A 22,909-nucleotide genomic window follows, 5' to 3' on the forward strand; every position below is an offset into this window, starting at 1 on the left:
TTTGTAGTCATAACTTAAAATAGGAATAGATATTACTATAGTGAATTAGCTAATGGTTTGGTAGCTTATTATCATTAATCTCTATCTAAATAATATAATACAGAGGATGAGGAGTATACAGAGATCCATCCTCAAATTCCTGATGTTTATATATTTCCAACATTAACATCTATTAAATTGTTTTACGATGAAAATTATTTCAAGATTGTGTGAATAATTACACTTTTTCAAAAAGTACTTAAAAAGTAGTTTAACATTAAAAGCAGTTGATGATTATATATTTTTCAATAAAATGTTAAATTATATTTTAAAAAAAGTAGATAAAGTGCAATTTCAATTAGAAACGAATAGAAGACAAGTTTTAAACACCAATAGAAATATTAAAAAGCTAGATGATGTTAGTTTTAACTTCTGGACAAAAACCAAATTTGGAGGTCGTATCTCTTGTCCCCAAGAAGTCTGATTGATGAGATTTGATTTTGGACTTGCTTATCAACCGAACTTGTCAATAATAGCATTAGTAATTATAATTTTAGTAACACATTATTTACATTAATTATAATTTTAGGACAATTGTATTAACCTGACTTGTGATCTAATGACGTGGTTCATAAAGTCACTTATCGAAAGTTAATAGTGTATATTTTCTATGATATAGTTCTTTTATAATGCTAATTAAATACCTATGAAGAAATATAAGGATTGCAAATTTTGTAATTAAACTAATAGAGAGGACTCTAACAAAGCTATTTAACTACGTAAAGCATATATTTCCTTTTGTATATTACTTTTTTGTTTGTATGTAAGCGGGAATACTTACCACATGTACTACAATTCCTTGTTCACCAAACTTCAAATAACTTCCCCAACGTCCTAAGTAACATCTTTAAAATTTGAAGAACATGATAGCGAGGGAAACTAAATTCAACGTGAATTTATTTTACTTGGTTTTACTCTACTTTTGTTACTACCAAGGTGAATTTGATTTAAACCTAGTTCAAAGTCACTTTTTTCTAGCCTAGCTCAAATTATATAAATTGTGCAATGTTGTAATTGTCCTAGTCTAATTATCATCACGTTTTTTAAATTTTAGTATTGATTTCACATGTCTTAATTTTAAATTTTATTTGATGATATATTATTTGACATAGTATAAATTTCTTTTTAACACGCGTTAAAAGCAATAATTTTCTTAAAAATATTTAACCAAATTTAGCTTGTATTATACAAAAATAAAATGAGTAATATCACTACCTAACTATACTTTAGGTTTTTATTATCAAAATTTATATATGACATTTTATTATCAAAATCTATATATGACATTTTGTACATATAGTGGTTCATTTCTCACACAAGTTCTTTTAAATTTATTTTAAATTTAGTATAGATTTCACGTAACGGTTTTAAGAAGATATTCCTATTTTGTTTGACTATATTATTTGATATAATATCACTTTCTTTTTGACACGCGTCAAAAATAATAATTTCCATTAAAATCATTTGACCACTTTTAACTCTTGTTGGATTATCTACCAAATATAATTGATGTTATATAGCTATTTTATATCAAAGTCATTTTTTGGAAAAACAGGGGCTTTTAGTTAAATAAAAAAACTAGAGGACCTATAAGTAAAAATATTATAATATATAATAACATAAAAAGATAAGTAATTAACATGAGTACTATGAAAAAAAATCACACAAGCAATAAGAATTAGTAAATCATTTGTCAATCATGGTATTAATAACACATTATTTACATAAATTTTATTTTTCTTATATCTAACACGCGTCAGAAAAGATAACTGTTGTCAATATATTTATTTTACTAATTTTAACAAATAATTTATTATCTACCAAATAAAATGACAACAAAATAAAAATCTAGATCTAAATACAGCAAACCAAATAAAACCAAAGCAAAATTGATGAGAAAAAATGCTCTTTTTCACAAAACTAGGGGGTTTTGAGATTATAAAATAAATAAAGAGTCTAAATGTAAAGTTATTATAACAATATGGAAGAAAATATAAATAAAAATAAGTAACAAAAAGTAAAAAAGGCCGACCTTTTCAGTGTCTTATAAATTTCTCCATCGTCTTCTTCTTCTTCTTCTTCTTCGTCTTCTCTCTGTAAACCCCCACACAAACCTGTGGCCGCTATATTCTCCATTTTCTCAGTAACCATCTCTGTTTTTTTCTCTGTTTCTCAGATTAAGTTTCGTGTGTCAAACAGATCAAAACCCAAACAATGGTTATTCCTCTGTTTTTTTCAGAATTTTTCAATCGATGTTATTTTATAGAAATTGATTCATGGGTCTGTGTTATTTTCAGGTGAGTTCCATTGTAAAAATGGAGAACGACGACGTAATGACTCCGCCATGGCTAACACCAATGCTTCGAGCTGATTACTTCGTGACTTGTTCGATTCATTCACAATCGAGTAAAAGTGAATGTAATCTGTTTTGTTTGGATTGTTCAGGCAATGCCTTTTGTTCTTCTTGTCTCGCTCATCACAGAACCCATCGTGTTATCCAGGTTTGGTTTTCAATTTTTCATTACCCATCTATCTCTCAGGAATTTTGTCGAACACGTTTGTTTAATGAACCTAATTCTATGTTTTTTTTTTGTTGTTGTTACAGATTCGACGATCGTCGTATCATAATGTGGTGAGAGTGAGTGAGATTCAAAAACATATTGATATCTCTTGTATTCAGACTTATGTTATCAATAGTGCTAAGATCTTCTTCTTAAACGCGAGACCTCAATGTCGAACTGGTAAAAGCTTAAACAAAACATGTCAGATCTGTTCTCGTAACCTTCTCGATTCGTTCCTGTTCTGTTCTCTTGCTTGTAAGGTAAATGCTGCAATGTTGTGGTCTTTCTTCAAACTCAAGTTTGATTATATAGGTTTCTTGATTGTTTCTTATTGGTCTAAAATAGCTTGAAGGTGTGAAGAATGGAGAGGATCCAAACCTGACTTTATTTCATAGTGGAAAGAGTGATGACTCGTCGAAGATCATCAATACCGGGATTTGTAGCCGTTTGATCGACGGGATCTCGATTGCGGTTGACGACCAACGCAGCGAAACCGCGGGTGTGTTATCTCCAGAGACACCTTCAATAGAAAGCCACCGGAATTACCCAATGAAGAGTAGAAGAAAGGGTATACCTCAACGAGCACCTTTCTAAAAGGCTTTATGAAAGAGTTAAGATATAAGATAGAATATGGGAAGGATCAGAAAAGAGAAAACAAAAAGTGTTGGTAAATGACTAATGAGTAAATGGAATCATCTTACATAAATAGTAGCAAGCTTAATGATTATAAGAGTACAGAACAAAAGTGTGATTTTTTCATAGATATTGGGTTATAAATATATGATTTTAAACAGCCTTATTTACCTCACTTTTGTCTCTTTAATTATTTTTTATAGCACTATCATCTATTTTTATGATTTGGAAAAATAAAATTTTAAAATGTCACATCACATTTACAAAACATGGAGATGTAAAAATACATATTTGTATATTTATAGGAGATTCCTTCATGGTCTTTTGAATGTTCATTTTAGCTTAAAAAGTGAGAGAGTGAGTTGGCATTTATGGAGGGGATATGTGAAAAGTATGGTATAAAATAAGCTTGGTTTAATAAAGAATGGAGAAAGTGTAGTGGTGCGGATTTGTCATACTTTGCCATCAACATTGTTTTTGGGGTTTGGTGAGAGTATCTTATAATTTTTTGGGCAAAGATATATTTCCTTTTGTGGAAGGTAAATCATGTTTTGCTTGTTTACCTCCTTTTAAAGAAAACGATTTAATTTTTTATTTTGCCAAAGGATTTTCATTTTTATTGACTTTGTAGGTTCATATGGTGGACACAAACATATTGGGATTAGCCCATACATTACAAGGCTCATGCCCCATTAAAGATGTCAACTGGGCTGTTCATGTCCAAATGAACAGCCCTATTTTTTGGTCATTATTGGTTTAAGCTAAATGGGATCAAATCCAAATTAGACCAAACCCAAAAAGAACCATAATAAATCAGGCAATCCATGGGTCCAAATCTTATTATATAAAATACAGTTTAGAAAGTTAGTAACTCGCGAGATCATGACATATGGCAAGTATATATATATATATATATAATTATGTTTATTAATCAAAAAAAATTAACAGTACATGTGTTATGATCAATTAAATAAATCTAGCATGTATTAATTTAAAAAAAAAATTATTAGTAACTCTTAAAAATAAAAAGACATTGAGAAGATACCCTGGATATGTCCTGGAATATCACTGGCTTTGAGGATTGTACCTCTCATGCTTGCTTCACTTATATATTCATTTGAGGATTGTACACCCTCGAGGTCGTTCTTGAGGATTTGAACATGACTTTGGGATTTACCTTGCACAAGACCGAACCAATTTATTCTGACACCCTCGAGAAAGCGTACAATTATTTTTATTAGTCTTTCATAATTTCATCTCCCTGGTATTAATATATAGACAACTAACTCTAGCCTATGTGTCGATGTCGTGCTTATAAAGAAACTTACTTTTTAATTATACCTTGATGCTTCCAAAGTGAGTCTTTTTATCGTTGGTTGGAATGTATTGTTATCGTTACAAAGTTATTTGATTGTTGGTCTCAAGGGTAAGAAAAGGAAAAGTTTTTTTTTCGTTATTATAAATGAAGTAGTTTATCAAGTTGTGTTGGGTTTCAAATTTGTCTCTAAAATCTATGAATTTTTCCTACAGCCTATGTAATATTGGCTTATATAATAAAATTACCGAGGACCAATAACATCAATACACACATTCGGAAACACATCGAATCAATAAGAATACAATGTTAGCGCTTAGTGCTACTGGAGTCTATACTCGTCACATCCCAGATGGTTCGTTCTATATCTTTCTATTGGATTTACTCAAGTACTTATCTTTTCTCAATTAACCGGTTACGGTAAGATTTTGATCATACCTATATTTAAGAAAAAACAAATAATAGTTAATTCATATTTTACTAAACTTATATATATATATATATTGATAAGTTTATGCAATTATTAGTATATGATAATGATGTGACCAGATAGTTACATACGATTTTCAAACAAATTATTATTTTATCGAATTATGTTAAATATTATATTGCCTCGCTAAAGACCAAAAACTTTTATAAATTATAGTGATTATTAATTTCTCGAGTATTAGTTTATAAAAAAATTTTTTGTACAAACTCTTCACAAGTTAAAGTTGAATTTACAATTGTGGTCACTTATTTTCTTCTCCTAATTTATTTGAATGTTGTATAATTTATAAATTACTAGATTAGGACCCGCCCGATGGACGGGTTTTAAAGTTTTAAAATAAAATTTTATAAATGTATATCAAAATTTGTTGTAAGAGAAAATATTTTTGAAAAAATAGATAACTTTTTTAGCTAGAGAAAAGACTTATAATATTTCTTTAAACCTTTTTGTTGAGAAAAAGTTTTTATTTCACTAATTTTTACTTCTATATTTTAGTTATCAAATGTTTTACCACATACTTATCATTATTAGTAATGTCAATTCACAAAAAAGTAATTTTGGAAATCCATATATTTTTCAATTTTTTTTTATAATCCAACCACCAGTCAAACTTTGATCTTATTTACATTATTTTACAAATATACTATTGAACTATGCTTTTTACCGTTTACAAAATATATATATGATCAGTTGATAACAATACCCCAACTATATGTCTATTTTTTTTTCTTATAGTTTCTTTAACCATTTAAATTGTTGACCCAAAAAATATATTAAATAATCACATAAAAATAATTGATGACATTTATATAAAAGAAAAAAATATGCTTAAATGAAGTGAGTGTATAACCAACCTAGAAATTAGAAAAGTTGAGAAATTAATTTGACATAACTAAAAGAAAAATGAAAATTATAAGTACAATGATATATGAGTCTTAGATAATAAAAGTATAAAAATAAAAATTAAAAGGAAAATAAAAATAAAATAAAGAATCTACAAAATACTACACCTAAATTAAAAAATAGCAGAAAAGAAGAAATATATATTGATCTAAATTGTCTTAACAAAAAAATGGAAATTCAAATAAACAACATAACAATTTATTTTAAATCCTAACAAACTTTTAGTTATAAAATAAAATCAAAAGGAATAACATATAATTTTAAATTAAATAATGACACATGTTATAATCTAAAATTATTAGCTCGATGATATATAATTAATATTATATTATTCAAAAACTTTATACTTATTTTTTAGTTTAAGATTTTCAATGCATGTAGTCATTAGTGAAAACACCAAAAATTAGGAAAATAGGGCTTAAAGGGATTGATTTTTTGATTATTTGATGACAATGTTAATATAAATTTTAAGTCATTTAATATGAGTTTGACATTAGGTAAAACTAATTTATGAGATTATAGAATACAACAAAACTATATCTTAAACAATGTTTCTTTTCCAAAATAGTTTGTGGTTTTCTTTATTTTTGGTTCATTATGTTTTGTTATTTATTAAATATTTTAATATGAAGTAATTCTATTATTTTGATATGATATAATTATATTGATGTGATATGATATACATATTATTTTGATATAAAATTTAACAGTTATCCATTAAAATAACATGTGCATAATCAAAATCGAGATTATCATGATGAAATAGATAGTTAAATTGTATAGCAAAATAAAATCTATAAGATTAAAATTTTGGTTTTTATTAATTACTAAACAAAATATAAAGAAAGTGTGTTGACTAACTTAAAATTTTAATATCATCAATAAGATATAGTTAAAATCATTAAGTATATAGCAAAATGAATATTGTAAGATTAAAATTCGATATAAATTTTTTTTACTAGATTAGATATTTAAAAAATAGGAATTATCATTTACTATTTAAAATTCCAATCATCGGTAAACATTTATAATTATTTTTAAACCCGCCTATCTATACCGGCCTAACCTAGTAATATATGATATCATGAACACATTTTTTCAAAACGTCATACTAAAGTCTTAAGTGTTTCACACAATGACACAATGACATAATTTCAATACTTACATAAGTTCAATATTAAGAACTTATTAAGAACATAAGTTCAATACTTCATAAGTTCAATATTAAAAATCATGGGTGGTCCATGTCCATTTAATTATAGTCAGCTTTTGGACAAGCCCAAAATAAACCCTTCAGTTTTGGGGTTGTCCAAAAGTTGACTATAATTAAATGGACATGGGCAGTCCATGGTTTTCAGACCCAAATAACAACCTTAGGCCCGGTAACGGGAAACCAAACCCAAGATTGTAAAGAAGACCAACAAAATTCTCCTAATGGGCCAGAAACGATTTTATTCTACTCTATAAGTTTTCTACTCTTTTGTTTGAGATTATCTGGTATTGTAGTTAGTTACTTGATTTCATATTTTACACTTTACAGTTTTAGCTAGATCTAGCATTTAGTTAGTGGATTGTGCAGTCTATTTGCTTCGTTGCATTTACAATTTGTTGGTGGGTTGATTTATATTTAGATTGGTGGGTTCTTGTGTTTTTCTTATTTGTATGGTTAAAGAAGAATTCGAAAATGCAATGAATAAACAAGAACAAAAGAATAAAAATACGTAGAAGTCTCTTCGGTCCCGTGGTTGACCAAGAGTTCATTAATATTTTTACACTAGGTCTGGAGTTTGATTTCCAGAGCATGCAATTTTTTATAAATTAATGATACAAAACTTATAGAAAGTCTAGAGTACCGGATGCAGAGCCGTTCGTGGTAGTCTTAAATGTCGAAAGAGGATGTTCATCGCGGGGATGTCGCACATGCAGAACCGTCTGTTGAAGATCTGAGTGTAGGGGATAGAGCTGCTATGGAATCATTGTTCGTGGAACCTGTTTCTCATAATTTGTTGTAGATAGTTTGTGTATTCCCAACCACAAGTCCAAAAGTTGACCATAATTAAATGGAAATGGGCAGTCCATGGTTTTCAGACCCAAATAACAACCTTAGGCCCGGTAACGGGGAACCAAACCCAAGATTGTAAAGAAGACCAACAAAATTCTCCTAATGGGCCAGAAGCGATTTTATTCTACTCTATAAGTTTTCTACTCTTTTGTTTGAGATTATCTGGTATTGTAGTTAGTTACTTGATTTCATATTTTACACTTTACAGTTTTAGCTAGATCTAGCATATAGTTAGTGGATTGTGCAGTCTATTTGCTTCGTTGCATTTACAATTTGTTGGTGGGTTGATTTATAATTAGATTGGTTGGTTCTTGTGTTTTTCTTATTTGTATGGTTAAAGAAGAATTCGAAAATGCAATGAATAAACAAGAACAAAAGAATAAAAAAGCGTAGAAGTCTCTTCGGTCCCGTGGTTGACCAAGAGTTCATTAATATTTCTACACTAGGTCTGGAGTTTAATTTCCGGAGCATGCAATTTTTTATAAATTAATGATGCAAAACTTATCGAATGTCTAGAGTACCTGATGCAGAGCCGTTCGTGGTAGTCTTAAATGTCGAAAGAGGATGTCCATCGCGGGGATGTCGCACATGCAGAACCGTCTGTTGAAGATCTGAGTGTTGGGGATAGAGCTGCTATGGAATCATTGTTCGTGGAACCTGTTTCTCATAATTTGTTGTAGATAGTTTGTGTATTCCCAACCACAAGTCCAAAAGTTGACCATAATTAAATGGAAATGGGCAGTCCATTGTTTTCAGACCCAAATAACAACCTTAGGCCCGGTAACGGGGAACCAAACCCAAGATTGTAAAGAAGACCAACAAAATTCTCCTAATGGGCCAGAAGCGATTTTATTCTACTTTATAAGTTTTCTACTCTTTTGTTTGAGATTATCTGGTATTGTAGTTAGTTACTTGATTTCATATTTTACACTTTACAGTTTTAGCTAGATCTAGCATATAGTTAGTGGATTGTGCAGTCTATTTGCTTCGTTGCATTTACAATTTGTCGGTGGGTTGATTTATAATTAGATTGGTTGGTTCTTGTGTTTTTCTTATTTGTATGGTTAAAGAAGAATTCGAAAATGCAATGAATAAACAAGAACAAAAGAATAAAAATGCGTAGAAGTCTCTTCGGTCCCGTTGGTTGACCAAGAGTTCATTAATATTTCTACACTAGGTCTGAAGTTTGATTTCCGGAGCATGCAATTTTTTATAAATTAATGATGCAACACTTATCGAATGTCTAGAGTACCTGATGCAGAGCCGTTCGTGGTAGAAAATGTCGAAAGAGGATGTCCATCGCGGGGATGTCGCACATGCAAAACCGTATGTTGAAGATTTGAGTGTTGGGGATAGAGCTGCTAAGGAATCATTGTTCGTGGAACCTGTTTCTCATAATTTGTTGCAGATAGTTTTGTGTATTCCCAACCACAACTCTCCCCCCCCCCCTCCCCTCCGATTTCAAAAATATGGTGGTGCATGCTGAGAGATTTAAAAGAATTGATTTGGCCACCAATATCACCAAATTGCACTTATCTTTTCAGTTAACTATCCTGAGAGAAGTCCACAGTTAAGGATGCTTGGACTGCAATAATTTTAGGATGGGTGACCTTCAATGAAGTGATTATCGGAACCATGCTTATGAGAACAAAGCATGTGAAAAGATCATGTGGTGATTTGTAGGATCGGTAAACAAGTCTTCGTGCCTCTCGGATCGATCGTTAGACAAGGGTGGGCCCAAAGGGCCGAGAGAGGACGTGGGTCCCACTGTTAAGGACAGCCGAAATGTTACAAGTGGTATCAGTGCCAAATCTAGACGAGTGCGGAGTCAAGAAGGCTCACACCGTCGGGGTGACAGTCTTGGTGCACCCTGATTTCAGGAAAATTAAGGTACATGCGGAGAGGTATAAAATAATTGATTTGTTCACCTATGTCATGGACCTACTGTTAGTGACGGTCGGGACGTTACATAGTTGACTATCATCATAATAGAATTAGACTGAAAATCTCTAGTGATGGCTGACTATCATTATAATAGAATTAGACTGAAAATCTCTAGTGATGGCGTAATAAGACCACACAATTTATTTTTGGAAATATTTTCTTTTTTAAATTTAAATAACAATAGCAATCCAAAGAAAATATTTCTGAAAATAAATTGTGTCTTTAATTCATTGCAACATTTTGTTTATTTCAATTGCTACATTTAATTTATTTCTCAAACTATTGTAACTTTTGTTCGTTTTATAAATCGTAGAGGTAAACCAACTTCATTCAATCAAAATACAACACTACGTCATGTCACTCATTGTTTAAAAATAAATCAAAATTAAATCAGAAAGCAAAACAAATTAAGAAAATAAAATCTGTATTTTTTAATTAAAGAAGGTTAAATATCTGTTGTGTTTATAAATAAGAGTTTAGGTTTAGATTTTATACTTAAACAAAATTATATGTCAGGTTGGGTATATAAATGAGAATTATGATTTAGATATTTTAAGTAAACAAAATTATATGTCGGTTTGGGTTTATAAAAGAGTATTTAGGGTTTAAATTTTACAATTAAACAAATTATATTTCAATTTAGATTTATAAAAATGAAATTTAGGGTTTATATTTTACAATTAAACATAATCATATATCGTTTTAGGTTTATAAAAAAGTGGTTAGGGTTATAGATTTTAAACTTAAATAATTAGAAAAAACTTTAGGGTTAAAGATTTTTAAATTAAATGAAACTAGAAAAAATTATAATTTTGTCTAATTATTTAAGTTAGTAAGAATGAGGTTTATGGTATAGATTTTACAACTAAGCAAAATCATATGTCATTTTGGATTTATAAAAGAGTGGTTTGGGTTTAGATTTTAAAATTAAATGAAACTAGATATCGGTTGGGTTTATAAAAAAATGTTTAGGGTTTATATTTTATAATTAAAAAATTATATGTCGATTTGAGTTTATAAAAATGAGGTTTAGATTTAGATATTATAATTAAATAAAGTTATTTGTCTGTTTGGGTTTATGAAAGAGTGGTTAGAGTTTTAGATTTTAAAGTTAAATAAGATTATATGTTGTTTTTGGTTTGTAGAGATTTTATATATTTAATTTGTTTTGTTATTTTTGAATTTAATTATGATTAATTTTTAAATAAATATGACCGGTATATTTTAATATAAAATATGACATGACATATATTTGTATTTTAGTTGGTTAATAAAATAGGGTGAACAAAAAACTCAAGAATCTTTATGTAATACATCACAAGAATCTTTATCTAATACATCACAAGTCAATTCTAAAAAAACTGCAGCTCTCTTCATCTGACACCTGGCTTAAATCGCAATAATTCTTTTTTTTTTCATCTTCTTCTTCTCATCAATCCAAAACTTTATAGTGCCTTCCTCTCCCTCTCTCTCTACCCAATCATAAGTACTCTCCGATTACATGGTTATCACATTTTTTGGCTTGTGATATCACGTTTCTTTATTCTTATTCAAATCTCTGTTTCAATTTCACTTCATTGACGTATTAGATATATTTGCAATCTCAAATGAATTGTTAATGATTCTTATGAACGTGATCTGGTTTCTGTAGAATTATTTTTCTTCGTTATCGGAGATTGGTGATGAAGTTCGTGACCAAGAGTAACAGATTTGAGGGTCTAAGATTTCACCCTAAAAGGCCAGGCTCTGCCTCACATCCACATTCTCCATTTAAGTTTTGATTGGAATTTTCTTATGATTCGTTTTCTCTTCAGACGACAAGTTAAGAAAAAAAAACAATAACCCTTATGGTTGGTGAGGACGAACATGTAAGTTTTACTTACATCTCTTTTCTCATTTGAACCAAAGCTCTTTGTAAGACTTTAGTTGCGATCAAACCCGGTAATTAGTCAAAAGACTTGGGATTGTAAATTTTCTCAATATTTATCAATGATTCAATATGCTTTTAGAATTCTCTTAAGATCGTGTTTCTCTATTCATGTTATTATCAGGTTTATTGGCGGAAAAAAAAAAAACGAGAAAAATAAGTTAAACATCACATAAGTTATATGTATGTTGCTATAATGTACAGTTAACATATCTCTTATCTCTGGTTTGCAAGAAATCTTAATTTTATATGTATTAACGTAACTAGCGATAATTGTTAGAGGTTGAGAGTAGCCTCATGAAAAAGTAAACCATAACTTCATGTCATTTATTAGTCTCCGTTGTTTGCTTAAGCTAAAGTAATATTCGAGTATTTAACTGTTAGTTGAAGTAATAATACATGTAGTTCATTCGATTACATGAAACTCAGCCTGTTATACGTTATATGATTACGTCTTGATTTTCACTTTGTTAATATAACGACAACTTTTGACAGATTTATCTTTGAAGTGTTAAGTAGTAAAGAAAAAAATTAGTTAGCTTATCTATTAATTTGATTAAAAGTTTTGCATACTAGTTGTATATGGTCGACGCCAAGTAAGCTAAAGTTCTTCCTATGTGTATCTAGGCCTGATGAGGCTTATAATTAGTGAGTAGGTATGGGTCCAAAAAGCCCAATTTATGGAATGTGGTTTAGTTACTTTAACTAAAAGAGCCGCTTACTTAGGTCACAGATCTAGGGTTTTTCTAGTCCATCGCCATGACAAAACGGAAGCAGCAGGTCTCCGGCGATAATTCAGTCTTTGATCAGATTCCTGTTGATCTCATCGTCAATATCATGTCGAAATTGCCTGTGAAGTCTATAGCTCAGTGTCGTTGCGTATCGAAGCTCTGGTCATCCATTATTCGCCGTCCGAATTACAACATGTTGTTCCCGGCCAAGTCTCCGGCTGCACCGAGGTTCCTTTTCATCGTTGCAAATGGATTATACGGACCAAATTTTTTTATATCCTCTTCACCTCAACCTCAATATCCAGATAAGCATTCATCTCTTGAAGCCACTCTTCACATCAGTTCGATCGCCACAGATTACTGCCAAATATGTCCCCCGGTCAATGGTTTGGTGTGCCGTTACATGTATGGGAAGGATTTTATATATGTGGTGGTTTCTAATCCCATCACAGGAGAGAATGTAACGACACCAAAAGTGACAACAAAGGGGTATCCATCAAAGGAGAAAATATATTTTGGCTATGATCCAGTTGAAGAACAGTTCAAGGTATTGTTTATGACTTGGTTGCCTAGTAGCGGCTCACACGAGTATCAAGTTTAGACATTAGGGACTAGAAATCTTTCTTGGAGGAGGATCCAATGTTCCACACTTCATTATCCTCATGAAGATGATGGAATATGCATCAACGGTATTTTGTATTATCAAGCAATTATTGGCCAAAAACGTTCCATCGTTTGCTTTGATGTTTGGTCTGAGAAATTTAGTTTTGTCAACATTGATCAATACTTGGCAACAAAGATCTTGGAACCTTTGATTCTGATAAACTACAAGGGTGGTAAATTAGGTGCTATTAATTGTCATATTAGAAGTAATTTCTTTGTTTTGTGGGTTTTAGAGAACGCCGAGGAACATAAATGGTCAGACACTTTCTACAAAATGCCCGAAGTGCTACGTCCAAGCCGGATAGAATCAGTGTTCTCTGCTGGAATGATTGGTACTGGCGAAGTTGTTTTGTATCGAAAATATGCACAAAACTTTTTCTACATTCTCTACTACAACCTCGAGAAAAACATTATTACAAGTGTAAGCCTTCGAGTTCCAGGACTTGATTATGTGGAGTACAATGAAGTTCACACATTTCCAGACTTTGTAGGAGAATTGAAGCTTATGTAAAGGGATCTTCTTATGTAAGATTTTACTTCTTGGGTTCGATATAGAACTATCAACATGATCTTTGTCTCTGCCTTAATGTTTTTGTTTCGTATTTTAATGATATTTTTGAAGTTACTATTTCTCTTATTTGTTTGGTTATGATTCCTGGAATTAACAGAATTGGTTACATCGTATAGTATGCTATTCTTTGTGTAAATACATTACTCCATAGGATAAGATTAGAGTGGTTATATGTGGTAGTGATATACATGAGTATTAGCGTAATTCGAGAACTGAAGTTGAACAGAAACTAAAGTTCTCATGAAGAAGATGAGGATCAAGCTCGAGAGAATAAGAATATTAGAATTGTTTCTGTTAAGTGTAAAATGTGATGTACAAAGTGTTTATATACACGATTATAACCTATGTGGTACAAACCGGTTCAGTAAACCAAAATCAAATGTAAACCACATTATCATCTCTAATAATGAGGACACATCTATTTAAGTACTCCTGAAAAAAAAAATACGATCTCAAGGCAAGCATCATCTTTTCCACGAGTCTCTATAGAGTAGAAATGAAACCATTTGGTGTAAAACTTTTCAGAAGATTTTAGTGGTAGAAGGAACAACATCTTAAGTTACCAAGGGTCTGCAAAGCAGTTAAAGATAACTAGAGAGTAGCTTGTTAAATATCAGCTAAAATTTGATTTTAAAAAAAAAATATAGGTCAAGTTCATGCGTATGGACTGAGATTTGAATACGATTATGTTGCCTAGCAGTTGCAGCAACTTCATCCACAAGCACCGTCCGTGTACTCTACACTACGCGAGTGGAATTGAAACCATTTATTACTTGTTTTCGTATGGATGTAATACACGAGAATCTCATTCAATGTAATGCATTCTTATGACTATATATGATTTTCTAATTTTCTAATTTCATTGGAAATCTTCTCCTTTTTTTATTTTCTTCCCACAATACATAATTGGAAAAGCATTTAAAAGGAACTTAACCGGAAAGGATACGAATTGGATAGCACCGAAAGTGTTATAGTCATTTAGACTTGAAATAAATTAAATATCTAAAATAACAAATATAAACTAATTCTTTAGTTGGTATGGTGCTTTTTAACAGTTTGAATTTTTTTTGAACTTTTGTTGCATTGAAGTTTAATCAAATATCAAAAAAAAAAATTATCAACTGAAAAAAAAATAAAAATATTTGGAAAAAGCCCGAAATAAAAAGGAAAGAAATCACTCCATCGTGTGTCACACGCAAAAGAATAGCTTACTTCTTTTTTTATTTACTTCACCGTCAGGAGCAAAAAAAAAAAACAAATCACGTAAACCCTAATTATCTCTTCTCCGTTACGTCAAGACTCAAAATAATGGGCAAGGCGCAGATTATTCAGCATCAAGCGAGGCGTATTCTCTCTCAAAGTAACAGAAATTGTTTGTTTCGTCGCTCTTACGAAACCCTACCGGCTGCGAATCAAACTCTGCCTAGCAGAATCAAGACGGATATCAATCAGAAGGCAAGCATCATCCCACTGTTAGAGCAATGGAGGAAACAAGGGTATGAAGTTAATCCATCTCACCTTAGAGGTCTTATTAAGAATCTTAGTGACTGCAAAAACTTTACTACAGCACTTGAGGTTAGTTAAGTTCGATCTTTATTCTCTAACTCGAGTGGTCTTTAGGAAATAACATAGATTTTGATATGATATTTGTAATGTGTCAGGCATCAAAGTGGATGTTTAAACACAGTGTGTTTGATAATTTTCCGGAAGATTGTGCAGCTCAGCTTCATCTAGTTAACACTGTTCTTGGTTTGGAAGAAGCTGAGAAGATGTTCAAAAACATCCCCGAGAAGATGAGGGATTACTCTGTTCTCTTGAGCTCTTACACGAAACCTGTGAGAACAGTAGATAAAGCCGAGGCCACGTTTAAGAAAATGAGAGAGCTAGGGTTCTTGTTGAAACCTTACCTGTTCAACTCTATGATTTGTCTCTATGGTCAGCTCCAGAGACTAGATATGGTCGAGAAGCTTCTATATAAGTTGAAGAAGAACAATATGGAAGTCGGCAGTCTCAAGGTGAACAATGTTTCGAGAGTATACGCGAATATAAACGCGATGGAGAAGTTTAAAACGTGGGTTAGTAAAGAAGGAATCGAACTAGAAAGAGACACAATCGTTGCAATGGCAAAAGCTTACCATAGAGCTGGTTCAATAGAAAAGGCGCGATAGAGGTGCATGGTGATAAAGCAGGGAGTAAAACAGACGTGTATCATCTTTGGAATTTGTACAAGAAGAAAGGGAAGCTGAAGGAAGATGGATATCGAACTGTGATTAACTCGTTGTTGAAGTTGATGATGTACAAGGAGCAGAGAATATATATAAAGAGTGGACACCAAAAGGACCAAAGCTAGATATAAGCATACCGGGTTCGCTAATTTCTCCGTTTTGCGCGGAAGGAAAGGCATCGAAGGTTGAAGAATTGATTAAGTCGATTCGAGGATGAGGAATGGGATGTATTTAAAGATGGTATCAGAACGTTTGATCACGTTGCGGCTAAGTGTTGGCTTGGTTACATTTGTGTATGATGTTCCCTAAGGTAGTAACAACCCCTTCTTGTACTTTTTGCTTCGATATCATGAAATCATTTAAAATTTCACCAATACAAAAATTAAACTACAGTATAGTTTTTATATTCTATACAATAAAGTTTTTATTTTATTTTCTACTACACTAATATTGCAATTATTGGTACTGACTATTATTAATGGGAGGAGTGGGTCATCTTATTTTATACTTGTAGACAAGAAGAAACTGCTTTTTCTTCCCTGAGGAAATATTTTTAGGATTGGGTCTCGATTTGGTATGAGACATGTTATTATCATATTCTTGTCTGGTCACTTGATTTATTATTATTTCTTACAACAAAACAAAAAACTACGAACAGCTTTTGTTAGATTTTGGTATGTGGTTCGGTTAGATTCTTTTTCACTTAGTGGTGGCTTTGTTCAGATACCAAACCCAATCACTGTCCTTTTCACCTTCCTATCTCTCTTACATTCCTCCTTTTATTAGCTTCTTCTCTTCCCCTACACAAAAACGACCATCTACATTATTTTCATCATTTCATATTCAAAAAGATTTCTAAGTGTTGAGCTAAAATTCTCCTTAATAAAGAGAATGTCGTCGAAGAAATATCGATATTCTTCATCTTCTTCTTTTTCTTCTTCATCTTCTTCTCAGCTAAGTACTCCAAGGTACTTGCTTTAACGAGGTTAATGATTGGTATTGAGATTTTCTCTTGTTTGATTAATCATGTTTTTGTTTTTCTTAAATTTATCTTACAGAGCATTGCAAAATGGGTATTCTCAAGCCATTGCTGTAAGTTCTTATTAATAAGTTTTATCTACTAGTGGTTTCTTGTCCAACAAGTTAATTTATTTTTTTGGTTTGTATCCAAAGAAATCTCCTCTTTGGGATGTTGAAGAGGTGAAATGCAGCTTTAGTTCCTCAGTGTCTAAGGTCAAATTTCACATTTTATATTTTCATATAAATATCTGCTTATGTATGATACATATATACATGTGAGCTTATCTATTTATGTGCTCTGGATTTTGCAGTGGAACGAAGAACTTATTGGAGAGATCGCGGAACTTGACACCGAGATCTTACAGTTAGAGCGGTATCTTCTCTCGCTATACAGATCATCTTTTGGAGATCATTTGCCTGATAATTCTTCACTCCCTCCATGCACGACCAAATTTCACAATGACCAGGCCTCTTCTGTTTCTGATAAGTCTGTCTTGTCCAGGCTCAAACAGTTCTCTAAAACGGTGAGTGATGATCTTAATTTGATGATGCATATATTGGTGTAACTTTAGTTTTCTTTAATATCAGTTTGTGATTGTGAAACGTTTTCAGGACAAGATAAAAGGATCTGACTCTGGTCACCCGAGTTTGGCTGATCTTCTTGGTCTTAACACTCTCAGCCCTAATAAACTCTCTGAAGAGATTCTGAGAAGTATTTGTGTGATACACTACAAACTCTCAGACAATGGACATAACAGATTGGTCAAGAACTCAAAGAATGAAGAGTATGGGCAGGAACTTGGAGTTGGTATCCATAAGCTATACCTAGACGATTACAATTTAAAGTCCGTAGAGAGCATGCTTCAGAATTTTAGGTGAGATTGCATTTTAAAGAAAAATGTGTAAGAATTCTTGCATTATAAAGTGGCTTACTCTTTTTATAACTGACTAAAATGCAGATCATTAGTTCAAAAGCTCGAGAAAGTTGATCCGGCAAGGCTCGGTCGGGAAGAGAAGCTTGCGTTCTGGATCAACATACATAATGCTTTGGTGATGCACGTAAGCATCTTAGCAAATCTGAGTCGCCAAAACATATATTTATATGCCCTTTTGTTATTATTATGGTCTAAAGGTTGTGTGTCCTTACAGGAATATATAGTATATGGAATTGGTGAAGATACAACAAGCACATTAATGAATTTGAAGGTTTGGATTCTTCGGTCAAAACTAAATTATACATGTTGTGGTTACGGGCCTGGTGAGATTACGGGCTTTGGTCAAGAACCTCCTAGTATTTCAAAAAAAAAAAAAAAAAAGAACTTTTCCGTCAATTGTATTGTTAGTTCGTTGATTTGACCTCATATAACTTATGTGTTTATCCTCTCCAGGCAGCATTTAACATAGGTGGGGAGTGGGTAAATGCATACGATATCCAGAGTTCGATATTGGGCATTCGTCCATGCCATTCACCATCAGTAAGTTGATTTATGACTTAACTTGTTTGCATACGTTTGTATGTGTTTCTCCTTTTGCAAAAGAATATGTAATAATTTGTCAAATGGCGAAAAAGTAAATGAAAATTTTTAGAAAAGTATCCAAATTTTCTACTTCCTAAAATTGAAAACATTTTGAAAATATTGTGGATTCAATTCATGTCTATGAATTCTCAATCTTGAAATATTTCTATTTGCCGATGATAGCGTTTACGGACGCTGTTTTCACCGGCTAAGAGTTCAAAGACAAGTAGTGGTAGACACACTTACGCGTTGGACTATGCCGAGCCACTTCTTCATTTTGCCCTCTCGACCGGAGCATCAACCGATCCAATGGTACTATACGGACTCAACTCCTTTCTCCTTTAAATCTCTTCACAAATCATGTTAATTAACCATATACATTGTTTTGATTAGGTCAGAGTGTATACATCAGAAGGAATCTTTCAAGAACTTAGGCAAGCAAGAGACAGTTACATCCAAACAAGTGTTGGATTTGAGAAAGAGACAAAGATTTTATTGCCAAAGATCATTTACAACTATGCGAAGGATACTTCTCTTGACATGGGTGAACTCTTTAGTACCGTGTCTGAGTGTTTAATGGAGTCACAAAGAACGGCAATGAGAAGAATTGTGAACAAAAAGCAAGAGAGATGCATTCGTTGGGTTCACGATGAATCCAAGTTCCGTTATGTCATCCATTCGGAACTTGTGAGAGGCAGTCTTGAAATTTGAAAACCATCTTTTGTACCTAGTCACTCTATGGTTCGTCTAAATATTGTTTTTGTTTTTGTGCCAAGATATTGCTGAAGCATAAAGTTTGCGATTGTAATATAGAATATTAAGAACAAAATACAATGTATGTCCATGTCTATAACCTAACTCGCAGATCAATCCAAGTTGTTAAAATAACACCATACCAAATAAGAATTCGAGTCAAGACGTCAATAAAAAACACACACAAAAGTAACAGTACAAAGAGAAGATATAATATAAACAGTTATTTTGTTAGCATTATATACGTGTACTTTATGTGTAAATATATTCATAATATATAACATATTAGAGAAAGTTTCACGTCTTGAGTGCGTTTGAATTAAATTAATATAATTTTGATTTTGTTAATATTATTTGTTTTGTTTAGTGTTTAAAATAATATAATTGTATCTTGATTGTTATATTTGGAATTTTATCCGCAATATACCGTCTCGTATTACTATTGACTCAAACCCGTCATATCATCTAACTCATTCAGTGAAATTAAATATACTTCTTTATCGTTAGATATTATTTAGGGCTTAAACGAGCAAAAAATGTAGGAAATTAAACAATATTTTGTTATTTTTGTTTTAGTAATACTTAAATTTAAAAGATATATAATTCAAATCAATTTAAAGTTTTTCTTTTAAATGATTATTTAATTCTTATAAAGTTCACATATTATAAATATTCTAAACCCGTCCTACCATTTAATCCCGATCGATGAAATTAAACATTATTTTTGTTATTTTTTGTTTTAATCATACTTTTATTAAGAGGTTTATAAGTCAAATCAATTTATAAGTTTTCTTTCAAATGGTTATTTAATTTTTATCTATTTCACATATTATAAATATTCTATAATGTTTTTCGTCAAATATACTAAACGTTTAATAAACTTTAAATAACTACAATATTTACCTTTTAATAAAGTATAATATTAACAATATCCTAAGATTTCTCTTGTTTTAAGTAATTAGAATTAATGAAGATATATTAGATATAGAAATGCTAGTAATTAGGAATATTAATTCATTGATAAGAATTAATGCCAATGGTATTTCTTGTAAATAAGTTCTAACTTGAGGATTTATTTTATAAAAGTGTTGCGAAAATGTATATGTAGATACTAAACCATAAAAGTTGCATAAACCAATTTTCTAAAAACAAATTTTACTTCTCTAAAAAGTGAAAAGACTAGGTTGTTTGTTTTATTAGAGAATGATATATGTGTTAAGTTCAAGAGATAATTGAATGTCAATATTCATCTCTTTTAAAGATTGATTTAATGGTCAAATCTATTAAACTTAAATTAACTTTGGTTAAAGTGGTTGGTAGGTTAGTTAGTAAAAATAAAAAATTACATAAAATTGAAATGAAGATATCATATATATATATATATATATATATTAGTTTGTGCGTATATCTCACACAAATCATGTATGTTTAAATTCTTTCCTTCTAGTTTTGGACAAATAGTTATAGTGCCCGGAAAGAGTGTTTTGGGAAATAGACATGCTTTTCATAGTACAATATTTTGAGTAAGGTAGGATTGTTGAAAGAAAAAAAAGTAATAAAGACTAGGTTGTTTGTTTTATAAGCAAACTAAATTCTGACCCGCACATACGTGCGGGGTTTCATATTTTAAGAAATGTATTGGAATACATTTTTAGTGTATAAATTATAATGTGCATAGAAAAGTACATAGTATTATTTATGATACAATAACTAATTTTTTTGTTAATATATATTATTTATATTTCATTGTATTTTGCATAGTAAATCAAATGTTAGATTTGTTTCGATTTGCGGAATAATATAAAGTTATTTGGAAAATTTGTGTATTTTTGTTAGTTTGATGTATATACAAATTAATTATTTTTGTTTGAAATTTGATCAATTAGATGATATAATGTGAAATTTACTCCGCAGTACACCGTTGGTTGATTTTTTTGTAACTAAAAATTTGAATTTTAAGATATAGTTGTTTTGTAAATATTGTTTCTTTTGTTTAGTGTTTAAAATTGTATAATTGTCTTAAAATTGTTAATTATAAGATTTTACTTGTAGATTATCGTCCCGTATGAATATCAACTCAAACTCGTTCCACGAGATAACTTCATTTCGTAAAATTAAATGTTATTTTTGTTATTTTTAAATATTCTTATTGTAATATATATATAAAAAAATGGAGGGATTGACCTGTGGTAGATCTTGGATTAATATATTTTAAAATAATTTGTGAGTTATAAATTTATGATATTGTAATATATAAAACCGATTTTTAGTGTATACCTTTCAATAATTGTATAAAGTATATTTTAAAAGTGAAACTTTGTATAAATTGATATTGCAACCTCATGAAATCGTAGTGATTTATCGGTAGGGTGCCACAAGCTAATTTTTATTTTAATTTTTTTTTATAAACTTATAAATTTGTTGATTTTAGTTAAAAATAAAAAATAAATTAAGTTATATTTGTTTTCTTATTGTTTCAGATTGTATAACTATATTTTGATTGTTAATTCCATGATTTTATCTGTGATATAATATTTACCAACACCCGGCTAGTTTCTTTTAATCTAATGTTGACCCTGAAAGAAAAATCCATAAGAATACGCATAAATGGATAGTAAATTAGGAGATAAACATCATTAGAACATGAAGTAATTTACTTATGAATCTCTATCTATTTTTTTTAAAGAATCAATATTCTACATTGATTGTGAGGCAATGTGAATTACATATTTTCAATTTAGGATGACGAAAATATTTTCTTAAAAAGATAAAATTTACTATGATCTCAACGATTTTGGTATTTTTTAAAATTAAACTTATCCTTATCTGTCAAAAAATCATATTACTGTTTGTTCCAAAGAAAAGTCATTCAGATTTCAAAGAAAAACAAAAGAATATTGGTGTGAATCAATATTTTCTCATTTTTAATATTTGCATTAAAAAATTTAAACATTGGTATTTAAACTTTTTTATACTGTTAAAAAAAAGAAATAATCAAATCTAGAAGAATGAATATTCCAAAAGCTTGTAACTATATTTTCTTTTCTATAATTCAAATTTAGCTTAGTTATATATTTTTAAAATAATGAAAATTACATGTTTTAAAAAAATACTTTAAAATTTAATATCATTTAAATTCTAATTTAATTGTTAAATATTTTAATCTATACTGAAACTATTTTGTAGATAATTACAAATCTAAAATCCAAAAATTCTCTTTTAAATCCAAAAATTTAAAATCATTTTTATGTGTACTAATCAAAAACAATTAACATAGTTTTGTTAAGAAAATTGTATAAAATCTAAATTAAATGATAATTTGTTATTAAATTAGATTGAAGTTTCCAAATTATCGAATAACATATTACCAAAATAAATAAGTTTACATATATACAATTCAAATTAAAATAACCTGATATGTTATGAAATTTGTTTTAAATGATTTTCGAAAATATTGGGTAGTTATTAATTTATTGATTTAATTCGATTTTTTTTGAAAAACAAAATCTTTGCTATTTATTTAGTTGTAGTAGTTGTTAATTTACTAAATTATCC

General features: G+C 30.3%; 4 protein-coding genes across 9 annotated transcripts; all 4 read left to right on the top strand.

Moving 5' to 3' along the window:
* Positions 1-2,064: 2,064 nt before the first annotated feature.
* AT1G43000 (PLATZ transcription factor family protein) lies at positions 2,065-3,331 on the top strand (the record flags this gene model as incomplete). Of its 2 annotated transcripts, NM_001333205.1 has the most annotated exons (4): positions 2,065-2,256; positions 2,337-2,540; positions 2,645-2,860; positions 2,946-3,331. In NM_001333205.1, the coding sequence occupies 4 exons, from the start codon at positions 2,254-2,256 to the stop codon at positions 3,192-3,194; spliced, it is 672 nt and encodes a 223-aa protein (NP_001322543.1). In that variant the 3' UTR covers positions 3,195-3,331. The 2 variants fall into 2 exon arrangements, with proteins under 2 accessions (NP_001322543.1, NP_174999.1); NM_103459.2 differs by lacking the exon at positions 2,065-2,256 and having other exon boundaries at positions 2,355-2,540; positions 2,946-3,316.
* Positions 3,332-12,633: 9,302 nt separating this feature from the next.
* On the top strand, positions 12,634-13,779 carry AT1G43005 (F-box/associated interaction domain protein; the record flags this gene model as incomplete). The annotated part of the gene is made up of 5 exons (NM_001160928.1): positions 12,634-12,654; positions 12,740-12,833; positions 12,911-13,152; positions 13,313-13,355; positions 13,502-13,779. The coding sequence occupies 5 exons, from the start codon at positions 12,634-12,636 to the stop codon at positions 13,777-13,779; spliced, it is 678 nt and encodes a 225-aa protein (NP_001154400.1).
* Positions 13,780-15,147: 1,368 nt separating this feature from the next.
* AT1G43010 (Pentatricopeptide repeat (PPR) superfamily protein) lies at positions 15,148-16,007 on the top strand (the record flags this gene model as incomplete). The annotated part of the gene is made up of 2 exons (NM_103460.1): positions 15,148-15,414; positions 15,501-16,007. 2 exons carry the CDS (start codon positions 15,148-15,150, stop codon positions 16,005-16,007), a joined length of 774 nt encoding a protein of 257 aa, NP_175000.1.
* Positions 16,008-16,816: 809 nt separating this feature from the next.
* Positions 16,817-19,489, top strand: AT1G43020 (electron protein, putative (Protein of unknown function, DUF547)). Of its 5 annotated transcripts, none has more exons than NM_103461.5 (10): positions 16,817-17,032; positions 17,123-17,156; positions 17,238-17,297; positions 17,396-17,608; positions 17,697-17,959; positions 18,044-18,143; positions 18,234-18,290; positions 18,473-18,559; positions 18,785-18,913; positions 18,995-19,489. In NM_103461.5, exons 1-10 carry the CDS (start codon positions 16,956-16,958, stop codon positions 19,310-19,312), a joined length of 1,338 nt encoding a protein of 445 aa, NP_175001.3. In that variant the 5' UTR covers positions 16,817-16,955; the 3' UTR covers positions 19,313-19,489. The 5 variants fall into 5 exon arrangements, with proteins under 5 accessions (NP_175001.3, NP_001117427.1, NP_001319160.1 ...); NM_001123955.2 differs by having other exon boundaries at positions 16,890-17,032; positions 19,000-19,450; NM_001333206.1 differs by having other exon boundaries at positions 16,942-17,032; positions 18,234-18,559; positions 18,995-19,393.
* The last annotated feature ends 3,420 nt before the right edge of the window (positions 19,490-22,909 follow it).

This window comes from Arabidopsis thaliana (genome assembly GCF_000001735.4).
Source record: "Arabidopsis thaliana chromosome 1 sequence".
Lineage (NCBI taxonomy): Eukaryota > Viridiplantae > Streptophyta > Magnoliopsida > Brassicales > Brassicaceae > Arabidopsis > Arabidopsis thaliana.

Bases quoted from the DNA above. Each gene is read 5' to 3' on its own strand.
- AT1G43020 (NM_103461.5), top strand. From the start codon at position 16,956: ATGTCGTCGAAGAAATATCGATATTCTTCATCTTCTTCTTTTTCTTCT. The intron at 17,033-17,122 runs GTACTTGCTTTA...TTTATCTTACAG, and splicing joins TCTCAGCTAAGTACTCCAAG to AGCATTGCAAAATGGGTATT. The intron at 18,144-18,233 runs GTAAGCATCTTA...GTGTCCTTACAG, and splicing joins ATAATGCTTTGGTGATGCAC to GAATATATAGTATATGGAAT.